The sequence below is a fragment of the Nematostella vectensis genome, chromosome 8 (genome assembly GCF_932526225.1).
Source record: "Nematostella vectensis chromosome 8, jaNemVect1.1, whole genome shotgun sequence".
Lineage (NCBI taxonomy): Eukaryota > Metazoa > Cnidaria > Anthozoa > Actiniaria > Edwardsiidae > Nematostella > Nematostella vectensis.
In genome coordinates, this window is record NC_064041.1 from 14266299 (window position 1) to 14279759 (window position 13461).

Sequence of the window (13461 nt, forward strand, 5' to 3'; positions counted from 1 at the left end):
AGGTACGGTCGCTTCCTAAGGCGTGGTCAGCCCCTAAGGTGTGGTCGCTCCCTAAGGTGTGGTTAGCCCCTAAGGTGTGGTCAGCCCCTAAGGTGTGGTCAGCCCCTAAGGTGTGGTTAGCCCCTAAGGTGTGGTTAGCCCCTAAGGTGTGGTTAGCCCCTAAGGTGTGGTCAGCCCCTAAGGTGTGGTCAGCCCCAAAGGTTTGTTCAGCCCCTAAGGTGTGGTGTATCAATCTACCGATGGACTGCCTAGAAATTATGTCTTTGCATTATACAGTTGGCTCTTGATAGCTAGAGCCTCGGAGAGCAAGACCAGTGTCACCTCCGTCTGCTCCAAAGAAAGGTAAGTAAACACTATCCCCTTGGTATGACATCATACAAACAGTCAAATATAGGTTTGTATAACTTAAATCAAACTTGAAATGAACACATCTGCGCTCTCAAGTTTGTACGGTCGTGAATTGCATTTTCAGAACTGGAACTGAACCCCCGTTTTGGTTTGTGATTCCGGCATCAACCTGTTCACTAGCCGATACGTCAAACCACCAGATATGAACCGTTTCGTCGGGGTACAGGGCGTCTCCCCAGTCGTACTCCTGATCAGGATAGCACCCAACGCGCTTGTTAACGGTCATGTCACCCCCAACCACCTGTAGCTAGAGATAAGTAAAGAACAAAAAACAATTGAATGTGATGTGGACAGATGAAGGTTGAAAGAACAGTTTGTCCAAGACGGGTCCAGGACTCAATGGGAAGAGATGAAATAAAAAAATCAAAATGTTTATTAAGATTCCAGGCTGCTACTCATATAGACTCTATCTATGTTTGAACTATGCCACCCTCTCGATTTGCGCCATTCCACGACGTAAAAATGTAAAGAGCAAAAAATGTAAAAACGCCCACGGAAACTAAGGCCTTACACCAGTTGTTTTCATACCTCGGCAATGTACGTCGTGCCCGCTATCAGTCTGAAATACGGCACAAGACTTGGACACTTCAGTGTGTAGTCCGTACTGATAGTGTACCGTCCAGACTTCTCTCTTATCACAGTGGTTGTTTCAGGGTATCGTAATCGAAAGGTTATGTCGAACGTTGTCTCCTTTGTCTTGGTCATATCCCCGTGTACGCAGATGGCTACGACATACATGTCTTTATTGGTTCTAAAGGCAATTTTCTCCCATTTATCTGGTTGATATGTTATGTCGCCAGATGTGCTAGTTGGGCACCTTGAGACAAGGAACGGGGCTGAAGACATTAAATAAATATGTCAAAGAAAAGACATGGGGAAATGGAAAATGAGCCTTATTATTATTAAGACTCTTTTCTCTTTATTTCGCTGGAAAAACAAAGCTTCTATTAGCAAAGAAGCTCTTTATCTGTCCTATATAGACCTCTGCTGAAGCCTTTGCTGAGATCTCTGCTCTTAGAATCACTCCAAGATTGCATACCACATTGCCTTAGCAACGTAATTAGTATTGGAATTTGGGGGGAGGGGGGGAGTCAAAGTACCGAAGAGAGAACATAGCTTTTCGTGGCTCATGCGCGCGTCTTAAAATAGCCTCCTCCTGGGAAACGCCGTGACACCTATAAGATACGAGAATGTGGGGAAGTTGATTGCCCCTACTTATGAACCCCTGGTTATATACCATTTCTTTAAAACGTTTGATCTTACCGTGTTCACAGTTGTATCCTCCATAATACGGCATGCAATCGCAGACATACATTAAAAGCTTATTAATGCACGTCCCACCATTCATACACGGAGTACTGACGCAATGGTCGATCCCTGGCAACAAATGCGCGTTACAGTAAATTGCTTTAAATCTAGAACAAATATATTGTAAACCATGAAAAGTCCATACCAAGCCCCCCGACCAAACTGCAGTAAGCCTCTATATTACCCAAAACTTTAAAGTGGGCCCAAAGGCGTCCCCACCCCTTTGGCCTCCAAAAGTGGGACACTATTGTTTATTGAAGGACCGTCAAATACTATCCCTTTTTCCATATGATTCCTATGAATAATCTACTCCAAGTTATCATTTTTATTGAACGATCGTCATATACTAGCAGCCTTTTTTTTTGCATTTGATACCTATGACTGCGCACCATCGGTACTTACCTTTTTCACAGTGTTTGCCTTCGTATCCCGGATTGCAATGGCACTTGAATCTGCCCTGGCCAAGATTTTCACATCTTCCATGGAGGCAGACTTCTTGATGGCATATGTCTTTGGAGAGCTCTTAACAAACAACGCATTTAAACATCACAAGAAGTAAAACAAAGAAATGGGGAAAAATAGAATATTTGATCATATTTGATAAAACAATATAGGGCAAAAGAGTATAATTTTTTAGGGAAGGAGAAATCTTACTTATTTCTAACTTCTGTTTGAAGCGAGTCATACGTAGGCTAGACTCAGAGTTTCGTGGCCAATTGTTGATCAGGCGCGCACTCCCTTATGTCTCAGCCATGTGCATAGTGTTTCTTTTCGTTAGAAATAAGTTAAGAATGCGTTTCGCGGTCACAACAGCAAGACAATGGTTGAAGCGTACTTCCTACTATGGTATGTGACCTCATGATAAGGCGATGGACGGACAAAAGACTCGAATGACAACTTTAAACAGATGTGCTTGTCATGCATGTACTGTGTTACGTTTGTTTGTGTTACAAAGACGCCTTGTGACGTACGTATGATATATGTACTTACGTTTAGCAGGGTGTGGTAGAAAAGACACGCCTTGTGACGTACGTATGATATTGGTACTTACGTTTAGCAGGGTGTGCTAGAAAAGACACGCCTTGTGACGTACGTATGATGCACGCACTCACGTTTAGCAGGGTGTGGTAGAAAAGACGCGCCTTGTGACGTACGTATGATATATGTACTTACGTTTAGCAGGGTGTGGTAGAAAAGACACGCCTTGTGACGTACGTATGATATTGGTACTTACGTTTAGCAGGGTGTGGTAGAAAAGACACGCCTTGTGACGTACGTATGATATTAGTACTTACGTTTATCCAAAATTACCGTCACCACTAGGGACGGTAATTTCAGTTAATGGAGCCGGAGCCAGGCTCAAAGGTCACTCGTAAATGATATCGTACGAGTACACGTATCATGCTACGATAGCACAGGTATTACTCAATATGTTTCACGTGAGATACCTTACTATACACGTTCTTAATTCTTATTGGTCGCTATCTACCTATATAAAGCGCCACACCTAAAGTAAAGTCATTCGCTCTTTCGCTTCATAAGCTACGGGTACTGTAAAGAAACATTTGCCCACCCTCCCTCCCTTTTACTGACAGGTTTCTTTGTGTGTACAGGCAGTGTTAGCTTGGCGATCAACTGTAAACAAGTATTAACTTAATCATTGCTTTATTATTGTAATAAACCGGGGAGTATCTCCGAGAGTCTGCGGTTAGTTCTGTCTGACGACTTCCCCAAGCGGGGTTTGTTTGCTATAAGGTGTGCTTGTGCGTTTGTGGACCAGCCAATACTCTCGTCCGATCCTTCACGCGGAGTGTAGGGGAGATGAGTGAGGCCTAAAGGTCATATGCTTACACTACAGTTGCTACGTCACGCGCTAGTCGTCACGTCACGCTAACTCGCTTTCGATCGGTCTGTCTCCCCCCATATTCTGCCATAGTCGTGCCTAGTGTATTCATTGCGTTGCAAAGCGGGCATTTCCTTTTCACGCGTAAAGCGACATTAAGCAAGGTGTGGTAGAAAAGACACTAAATGGGTTTTATTAAATGTTTTTGTTATTCAACTCCTTGTAGCTGAAGCATCTGGAGGAGTGTATTTTTGCTCATTTTGCCCACACTTTCACGAGAATCATGCACTATTTTGCCAGACTTGCAGAGGTCTAGTCTCGCACCGACATCGAAGCTGTTCAAACTCTCCATCAGTACAAGTACCTGGAATAATAATTATGGATGGGTTAAGTTCAACAAATAAGTTAACTCGAAATGATAAGCAAAAAAAAAACATATACTGCAATGATTAAAATGGGTACTTATTTGATTTTCTGTGACTCTTGGGGGCGCTTATCAAAGAGGGAGCGCTTATTGAATTCTCAGTGGAGTGCCCCCCCCCCCCCCCCTTGGACAAAAAATTGGTACACTACTGTTTTCAGGTGTTTTTGTTTGGTGGTGGGTGGCTCTTATTTGGGAGAGGGCACTTATTTAAGGGAGGGGGCTATGTTTTAATCTAAGGGTATACAGAGTAAACATACCAACAACAGGAAGCCCAGCTTTGGTCATTTTTACTTTGTTGAGCTTGGTGAGGTCCCTGACTTCTCGATCCCTGATGGTGTGGTATGGGATATACTGAACAGGAATAGCATAAGGCTTTTTGTCTCTGCATTCGTCAGATACCATGAACACTAGGACGTGGGTGGCACATTGCCTTTTTTTTAAGAGGTTCTTCAGGAACTGATCATAGTCTCCAGCCTTTTTTCACAAGCTGGCAACATCCTGGGAGGCTTTTTTTCCTTGTTGGATTCCAGACTCTCTTTCAAATCTTTGGACATGCTAAGAAGAGGGTCCAGACAGTTCAACATTTCTTTTGTTACTACTCTAAAGCGAGTTGCCTACTCTCAAAGCGTGTTAAACTCAACAATTTCCCAGTTGAGTGACATCAACTTCTCAGTCTTTGTGTTGGGGGGATCAAATTTCTTTCTGAAGAGTTGAACAGCCTTGGCAAGCCCATAATAGAGAAACAGGATGTTGTTATTGAGCTCATTGTTAACAGCCACTACTGGGTCCCTTAACTCTTTCCCACACAATTTGTGGACACTAAGAGCTTGCGATACATGGAGTCGGTCATCATACAGTCCCTGTAGGGTTTCAAGTGCTCCATCAACATCACCATTCCATACTTTTAATAATGACTCTTGTAAGGCTTCCTTCACATCAGTCCCATCAGTCTTTATCCAAAATTGTTAAAAAAACACACAATGGAATAATTAATTAAAACTTAAAAACAAAGTTTACCAATATCTGCAATCAACCTCAGCACTTCAACATACCAGTTCAGTAACCCTGCTCTGATATGGCTTAAACCCTCCTGTTAAAGCAACCTTATACAAATCATCCATGATGGTTCTATTTATTTAAGTGTGGGGAAGGGGTGTTAACAAAATATTACCAACCTCCCACCATGAAACTGCACCTCTACCCCCTAGCCGTAAATTAAATTCCCCCTCAATCCTTCTATATGTTGGTCTCACCTGTATTTCTGGCTTAGAAGAGAAGTCACTCTTAGCAATGGCATTCAGTTGGGCTTGTTTGCTTCTGCATGGTATGTTGGGTTTGGCCTGCAAAATGATAAATTTTATAAACTCTACAGCTGTAACTAATTGAAACCTTCCCCTTCAAACAACTTATCGTCTTTTGTCTTTGATCTGTGCATTTTTTTACCTTTGAGGGATCACCAATGTCTTTCTTGTCACAGCCATTCCACATAGGGCCACGAAACAAGCGCTTAAACTTCCCACCACCAAACTCTGCCTCCATTGTGTCTAGCCATATTTTATAGTCAGGGGACACAGATATCTGAAATAATACAATTATCGTAACCAAAATATAAATATTTGATTTGATTTTCAATGTTTACATTTGAGATCCACTGACACAGCAAGCAATATTAATTTGTAATGCTTGACTCAAATGCTTTCTTAGCGACCAGCTCTCAAATACGTGATAACATTTCAAATTCCCATTTGGATAATTTTCAGTCAAACTCTTTAAATAAAAAGCTGTTGAAAGTGAGTACTTAACAGTCACTGAGGTGGTCGCTTAGAGAGCTCAGACTGTACATTAAATAGGTTATAATAATAACCTGTGCTATATGTGTACAACTGAAAAACTCAATGCGGTACTGGATCATTCCAAATGGCATCCTATCTAGCTGCAAGGATCGGTTAACCCCATGAAAGCACTGGCACCATTTGTAAACCAAGTTGGGTTTGCCTTGCATTTGGAGATTCTTCATGGCATTAATGGAAAACGTTCCAAAATCCTTTGGATGTGTGCGTATGCCGCAAGCCTTTGCTAACTCAAGATATAATGCATCCAGAATGGTCCCCTGAAAGACTTTACTTGCATGCCTAAACAGACCAAGGAGGAGTGTATGTGCATCCACAATGCCAATGGCGGAGACAAGTGTAGTAAGACGTTTACTGTGTCTAAGATACTCTAAGGTGCTACCATACAATCGTAGTCCGATCGCTCTAGGAGGCCGCCATCTTACTTCGCCCCAGTCCCCCTAGTCCCTCTGCTACTACAGGTAGCCCAATACTACTTCTTCCATTTGAACAGTAACCTAACATACAAACGTGTAACTTATGGTCTACTTCTAAATTGACCTATACAAGTAAATATTCTAACATTGTTCTAATGGTAACTAACAGCAGTCATTGTAAATCAGTATTCTTCAATGTATCTGCAAGGTCTGCGGCGCACTCTCTCTGATCGCCTCAGGGTTGCCTGCTCTGGCGTAGGGCACGGCTGTGGTACTCGATTCCCATCTCCTTGTGTGGGTCCAGACATTTCATTGAAGGTCTCTTTCTCGGAGACTGATGGTTGTTGTACCGGGAGAGGGCTTGACTGGCTTTGTATTGCTTCCGGAGTCGTGTATCTCTCGGGGAGTATAGGGGCCCTGTACTGTGTAGAAGCGTATGTTTGCTGAGGGCTTCCTAAGGCTCTTCTTACCTGTCGACGGTTTCGTCTCAGCAATCACTTTGGTGTTTGTATTACAACCGATCGTGGGGTTTGTGTGGCCTGATTATCGTCCCCTCCGTCTTTAGGTCTGGTATCCATACTCGATCACCTTCTGCTAACTCCTCCCCCTCTGCAACTCTGTGTCTTCGGTCATAGTCTTCCCGCATTTCTCTTCTGTACTCTCTTTCTCTCTTTCTCACTACATCATTGTCTGGGAGTTGAGGTTTCAACTCGTCAGGGTGGCACGGTACTCTCGTTTTTAGTTTGCGACCCATACTTAGCTGTGATGGAAAATATCCGTTGTGAAGCGGTGTGTTTCTGTAGCTTAGAAGAGCGAGGTACTCGTCATCGCACTTCTTCAGAAAGTTCTTTATTGTCTCGACGGCTCGTTCCGATTCGCCATTTGACTGGGCGTACCGAGGTGATGAAGTTATGTGATCGAATCCCCATGTTGCCGCAATCTTGTTGAACTCTGCAGAGGCGAACTGTGGTCCGTTGTCGGTAACTAAGATATCTGGGATTCTATGTCGACTAAAGGCATTCTTCATCTTGTTTACTGTATCACAGGCTGTTACATTCTTGCTCACCAAGTATATTTCGATATCGCGCGAATAGTAGTCGATTATGTGCAGGTAGTGTCGGCCTTCATGTTGGAAGAAGTCTGCTCCGAGTTTGGACCACGGTCGCTCTGGGAAATCTGTTCCCTTCATCGGTTCTATACGTTCTTTCCGATATTTTTCGCAGGTGGCACAATTGCGAACCATCTCTTCAATTTGTTTGGAGATTCCAGGCCACCAAACGGACGATGCTGCATTGTCCCCTGTCTTGGATATGCCTTGGTGACCATCATGTAGGTACCGTAAGATATCTGGCCTGAGACTCGACGGAATTACAAGTTTTCGTCCCCTCATCAATAGGCCTTCGGGGGTGGATAAGCTTCCTCATTCACCCCAGTATTTCTTCGCCGGCCCATAGAGCTTCTGTTTGGTTTCTGCCCCCCCCCCCCCCCCCCCCGTTCTGTACGTAATGCATCACGACTTTCAATGCGTCGTCTCTCTTCAGCTCTGACCGTATTTCCTCTAGTCTCTTGTCGGATGCTGGCAGGTGTAGCAGTATGGAATTCACATAACAGTCTGCTTCAGCGTACAGGTGGTCAGACTGGCACGACGTCTCAGACCTCTTTTCGTTTAGTGGGCACCTAGATAGTGCATCTGCGGTATAAAGTTCCTTGCCTGGAGCGTGCCGAGTATCAAAATCGTACCTCATCAGCCTCATTTTGAAACGCTGTATGCGTACCGGCAGCTCATCGATCATCTTGGAAGTAAACAGGGGTACAAGGGGCTTGTGGTCTGTTTCGACAGTGAACTTCATGCCTACCAATAAATCGGACCAGTGCTCTAGGGCCCACGTGGTTGCTAATGCCTCTTTTTCTATCTGTGCGTATCTGCACACGGTTTTTGTCATAGATCTGCTTGCATATGCAACAGGACGCATTCCTCCGGATGGCTGCTTCTGCATGAGTACTGCCCCCAATCCAAAGCTGCTTGCATCCGCGGAGACTACAGTCTCTTTCTCGGGGCTATACAGTGCAAGCACTCTCTCTGAAGCCATTTCTTCTTTCAAGTAATCGAAGGCATCATCTTGCGCCTTGCCCCAAACCCATGCGCTATTCTTCTTAAGCAGGTCGCGAAGTGGTTGCGTCTTCTCTGCTAGATTGGGACAGAACTTTATTAGTTGGTTCACCATCCCGAGAAATCGTCTCAGGCTAGGGATGTCCCTAGGTACATCCATGTCGACGATAGCTTTCACCTTGGCGGGATTTTTCTTGATCCCCTCGTTATCGATCACCTGTCCAAGGTACTCAATCTTCTTCTCTGAGAACTTACACTTGTCTGGGTTCAGTGTCATGCCGATTTCCGTGATGCGGTGAAGGACGGCAGCCAGTCTCTTATCGTGCTCCGCTTGGTCTTTTTCAACGACCAGGATGTCGTCCATATGACATAGTGTGCCTTCTAGTCCATCCAGCTCCTGGTCCATTTTCTTCTGAAAGTATTCCGGTGCAGAGGAGATTCCGTATGGCAGACGGCGAAACATATACCGTCCAAAAGGAGTGATAAAGGTAGTAAGCTTAGCGCTTTCCTCGCTTAAGGGAACTTGGTGGAAGCCTGAGTTAGCGTCAAGTTTGAAGTAGATCGATCCTTTGGCTATGTTTCCGAGAGTCTCTTCCACTTTAGGCATTTGGTATACTTCTCTTTTGACTTCTTTGTTGAGCTTCGTGAGGTCGACGCATATTCGCACGGTTCCATTTGGCTTTGGTACCACTACTATCGGTGCGCACCAGTCCGTGGGCTCGTCTACTGGTTCTATCACGCCGAGCTCCACCATCCGGTTTATCTCTTGCTCCACTTTCTTTTGCAGTGGGAGCGGTACTCGTCGAGGGGTTGTCAAACAAAATGGCTTTGCTCCTTTCTTAAGACGGATCGTGTACTCTCCGCTTAGTTTACCTAGACCATTGAAGAGGTGTGGATTCTTGCGAACTATGGTTTCCTTGTTGATGAATGGTTCTTCATTTTGCTGTAGGTATTGGGGATTTCGTGTATTAACCCTAGCTTGCGGATAGCTGGGATCCCTAGAAGCAGTTTTGTTGCACCTCTCACTACGTAGACACATTCTTCGATGCATGCTTCCCCGAGCTGTAGGTTCATGATTGTTTGTCCAACAGTTTCTAGTGGTGTATCCCCTGCGCCTATCAGCTTTCTGTCTGACGGCGAGAGTTTCCCATACACCTCTCTGTACACGGTTTCCGGCATCACAGAGACCTGGGCTCCGGTATCAATGCACCACGTTAGCTCGCATTTCTCTACTCTCAGCTTCACATGCCATCCAGGATCGCGAATATAATCGGTAGATATCTCAGGCATTAATGCTTCGGCCTCACTGACTTGATTTTCGGAAGACGTGATGTCGACGTTTTTATCTTGATCCGGTAATGTATTATCTGTTTGAGGGACTGCCAAAACCCGTCGCACGAATGTCGGGTTATGCTCTAAAACCTCATCCTCATGTGCATCTTCTACTTGACTTCCTCTTGTATTCGGTTTGCTTCTACATACAGCAGCGAAGTGCCCAACTTTGGTGCATTTATCACAACGCACGTTAGCTGCTGGACAGTTGATTTTGCCTCGAGGATGGTCTCTGCCACAGTATCCGCATCTATCAGGTGGCTGTCTCCGTTGACTTTTTGTCTCGGACCGCTGTGCATACTGGGGTGCTGTTTTTCCAGGTGCTCTCAATCCTACTCTCTCGATTGTTGCCGTCTTTGATTCTTGTAGTTCCCGACTAGATGCTTCTTTCATCGAGAGGATTATTATTGTTTTATCGAGTGAAAGCCTTGTCCCTTCATCGTACAACTTCAATTTAGGCCTATCATCTACACAGGAAAAGGCAAGCTTATCCCTTATAGCTTGCTCGAGGAATTTGGGTGGGAATTTACATTCTGCAGCCCTTTCTCTTACAGTGACTACCCAGGAGTCAAAACTCTGATTTGGTTCTCGTTGGAGCTGGAGCCAGAACTCGCGGAGCATTAACTGTGGGTCTCGTTTAGTAAAATATTGGTCAAACTTCTCTATCACCGTCTTGTAATTATCCGGGTTTTCGCCCGGTATAACCATCTGGGTTTGGTTGAAAAGGGCGAAATACAAAGTTACTATATATTTCTAGGCATTTGTCTCCAATATGATTGAGCAGTTTCGACGTAGTGGTAATGATTTCCAACAGCTGATGTTGGGTCAGATGGACCAATTGACTTAACATCTGGTCAGGAGCTCTCACTGTATCTGCTGTGGCATCATTTGTCATTTCTTCTACATATTATGTTTTGCATGTAAGGCCATAAAACTGTTCAGCATCAGTTACTGTTTTAAATTTACTCTTCATATAGGTAACAACTCTCCGTCGTACTGGTCCCCCTACAAAAGAAAAGCAGAAATATGTACGCTGTTTTAAAGGTTGTATCTTTATTGGGGGCTACTTATTCCTTGTTCACATTAGTACTGTGCAAGTAAACAGTAGGAGTATCCCACAAATAAGACATTATTATGCAAGCATCATCAAACAACGCAGATAAAAACTAAAAGAGAGAGAAATACCAAGGGTCCCAGGAACTAACACCTTTCCCTATGGTGCTGGGCCCATTCATACTGCACAATATATTTTTACAAATCAATAATTGTTCTATTTACCTTTGCAGGTGTAAGTGGTGCCAGCATGACTTGCTATAAAGTTGGCAGCTTCCAACCAATACTTCGATTTCGTATTTACCGATGGCCACTCTGAAGCTGTGGGCTGCAAGTCCTTGTGCCGGGCAACAAACTGGACCAAGGCAATGTCCTCCTTTATTAGCCAAATATTCTTCGACTGTTTTGGGGATTTTAGGCGTAATAAAGGGGATGATTTCCCACGAAGACCACAGGGGTGGCTCGGTCTTTTGGGTGAAAAATTACTTCCCTTTGGAAGAAAGACAAAATTCGCTTGGTTAAGATTTTTCTAAAATATTTTTCTGATGCATGCATTCAAAACATCATTTTATTCTTCTGGTATTTCTACTATAAGATTAAAAGGGAAGTTCGATATGACCTTTATCAACTGTAAAGTTCGAATAAGTTACACTTCATTTAACCTAAACTGACATGGCTATCGAGTGTAAAATTCATAATAAATGTTGGTTGTCATTACTACGTGTATGAGTTATTAGTCACATCAAATCCTTTATAAAGAATTTTCATATCTCAGAGCAACAACTAACTTACAGAGGTGAACTTGAGACTTGTTCTCGATGTTTCAGTAACAGGACTGGTAGGTTTCAAGGACCTTAGCTTGGGCCTTGGCTTGTTTGGTGTCGTTCCTGATTCGACGTGAGACCGCTTAACAGCCTCGTTTTCTTCGTCCATATGCGACATCAGTATACATAATATGTCTAGAAAGTGATATAGCCAAGACACATTGATTTGTGCTCCATTATCACAAGATTTAGTGGCAAAAACAGACATTTTTGGTTGCGAATTTGGCTAAAATGGCGTACACTTCGCGCCGAAAGAAATGTCCAATTTGAAAACCCCAAGCTAAAAATATCCTGAGTACATTAGGCATAGATTAAACGGCGTGTCAGAGTCGCACTATTCTGGTTTGGTAGAGGCTCGAGCATAGAGTGGCTCTACAATGAACGTCGAACTTTTTGTTTGTTAACTCCCATGGGTACGGAGTGTAACAATATAGTCATTAGACACAAAATACATGCTGCTTTGTCTAATGACGCTAAAATGGAGGACAGAACACGAAGACTAGAAATGACAAGAAAAGCCTTCTTGGTCAGAGGAATATGGTCAAGGAAGAGGAGAATGAATTTATTACATGCTGCAATATATTGGATAAAAAAGGCGACGACTCCTGCTGCGTCTTCTGTTTTTTCTTTAATTACAAAACAGCATTTCGCATGAAATGCACTCTCATTTCGTGTCCCCGAAACAAAAGCTGCACATCTGTACCCGACCCATCGAGTCCTCAGGTAATGATTTCCGAAACGCCACCATTTTCACTATTTCCTGAAAAGGGCGAGGCAAGGGGCTACATACGTGCTTTCAGGCTACATACAGGGTCTCAGGGGAGTTATTGCCAATTGGGTGCATGCGCGAAGAACGGGGGGAGCCAATAATACTCTGAACGGGTAGCTCCTTTTTTATTTTTGTCGATTTGCATTGATTATAAACTAATCTGCATAATGTAATCGGTATGACTGGTGCGACCTTGGAGCACCGTTTAATCCCTCGCCCTACCAAAGTCGCATTATCCGACTAGTCCACCCGCTTCAGAAAATTGTTGCGACCTTCTCATTAATTCAATTTTGTGCGCAATAAACGGCGTGCTAACGTCGCATTAACTGTCGAACTTTTCTAGAGCGGCTCGATAATGCGACCCTGGCACGCCGTTTAATCTAGGCCTTAGAGTACAATGGGTCCCTATGTGTTGTGTGGCATTCACTTTAATATTATGTGGAATAAATTACCTAATGTAACCAGTCAAGGACGAATAAAATCCTTTCTTGTGTGAGGTCAAGGAGAGTGATTACCAAACAATGGCCGACTGGCGTGACAATGCACGTAACTAAAATCTTCCGCATCAATGAATCTCTTTCAGTTCTCTTCGATTTTAAACTTTTATAAGCATGAATAAATGTCATTAAAACAGGTCCAATAAATAAAACCCACCTTCTATCACCCGAAAGGAAGAAAGACGCTCGAGAAAAGACCAATAATTTCGCGGGAACTTGCACTTCAACGACAACGTGACATGAATTTATAATGAGGTGTGAGCGCGCAAGTCATTCTGGGAACTTTAAATCCTCAATGCGCTCTATGCTTATTTTATTTCCATCGATCACGAGACATCGCAAAGGTAGTTATGAAGGTAATAGGCGCAGGACTACCCAAGACCGGCACCAAATCTCTCGCAGCCGCGCTGAGGCATCTTGGCTGCATTGTACACGATTTGGAAGATTTGTGATGAGTACAATGCTGCTTTTGAAGGCAATATTCCAGACTTCAAGAAGATGTACAAAGATGTTGATGCTACAACTGCTTCCCCTGCGTGTTTCTTCTACAAAGAGATCTTCGAAGCCTTTCCTGACTCCAAGGTGATATTGTCTGTCCGAGAGAATGAAGAAACTTGGCAAAAAAGC

At 43.8% G+C, this 13461-nt stretch overlaps 3 protein-coding genes across 4 annotated transcripts in view; all 3 read right to left on the reverse strand.

The window, feature by feature from the left end:
• Positions 1–2472, reverse strand: part of LOC125556718 (para-nitrobenzyl esterase-like) — a 28074-nt gene extending 25602 nt beyond the window's left edge. The window contains exon 1 of the mRNA XM_032379640.2: positions 2119–2472. Coding sequence (XP_032235531.2) covers positions 2119–2199 — 81 coding nt within the window. The 5' untranslated portion in view covers positions 2200–2472. The remainder of the gene's footprint in view (positions 1–2118) is intronic.
• Positions 246–1883, reverse strand: LOC125570329. Its single transcript, XM_048731892.1, has 3 exons — positions 1672–1883; positions 937–1244; positions 246–655 (listed from the first exon to the last, which is right to left on the reverse strand). The coding sequence occupies exons 1-3, from the start codon at positions 1754–1756 to the stop codon at positions 440–442; spliced, it is 609 nt and encodes a 202-aa protein (XP_048587849.1). The 5' UTR covers positions 1757–1883; the 3' UTR covers positions 246–439.
• A 646-nt stretch (positions 2473–3118) lies between the features above and the next one.
• Positions 3119–6781, reverse strand: LOC125570264. 2 transcript variants are annotated; one of them, XM_048731722.1, is made up of 5 exons: positions 6720–6781; positions 5427–5561; positions 5237–5323; positions 4241–4933; positions 3119–3923 (listed from the first exon to the last, which is right to left on the reverse strand). In XM_048731722.1, exons 2-4 carry the CDS (start codon positions 5520–5522, stop codon positions 4604–4606), a joined length of 513 nt encoding a protein of 170 aa, XP_048587679.1. In that variant the 5' UTR covers positions 5523–5561; positions 6720–6781; the 3' UTR covers positions 3119–3923; positions 4241–4603. The 2 variants fall into 2 exon arrangements, with proteins under 2 accessions (XP_048587679.1, XP_048587678.1); XM_048731721.1 differs by lacking the exon at positions 6720–6781 and adding an exon at positions 5848–6703.
• Between the last annotated feature and the right edge of the window lie 6680 nt (positions 6782–13461).

Coding starts and splice junctions, on each gene's coding strand:
- LOC125570329 (XM_048731892.1), bottom strand. CDS start 1,756: ATGAATGGTGGGACGTGCATTAATAAGCTTTTAATGTATGTCTGCGAT. Junction 1,245..1,671: donor AGGATACAACTGTGAACACG/GTAAGATCAAAC, acceptor TAATGTCTTCAG/CCCCGTTCCTTGTCTCAAGG. Junction 656..936: donor GCACGACGTACATTGCCGAG/GTATGAAAACAA, acceptor ACTTATCTCTAG/CTACAGGTGGTTGGGGGTGA.
- LOC125570264 (XM_048731721.1), bottom strand. CDS start 6,000: ATGAAGAATCTCCAAATGCAAGGCAAACCCAACTTGGTTTACAAATGG. Junction 5,324..5,426: donor ACATTGGTGATCCCTCAAAG/GTAAAAAAATGC, acceptor ATCATTTTGCAG/GCCAAACCCAACATACCATG. Junction 4,934..5,236: donor CTTCTAAGCCAGAAATACAG/GTGAGACCAACA, acceptor TTTTGGATAAAG/ACTGATGGGACTGATGTGAA.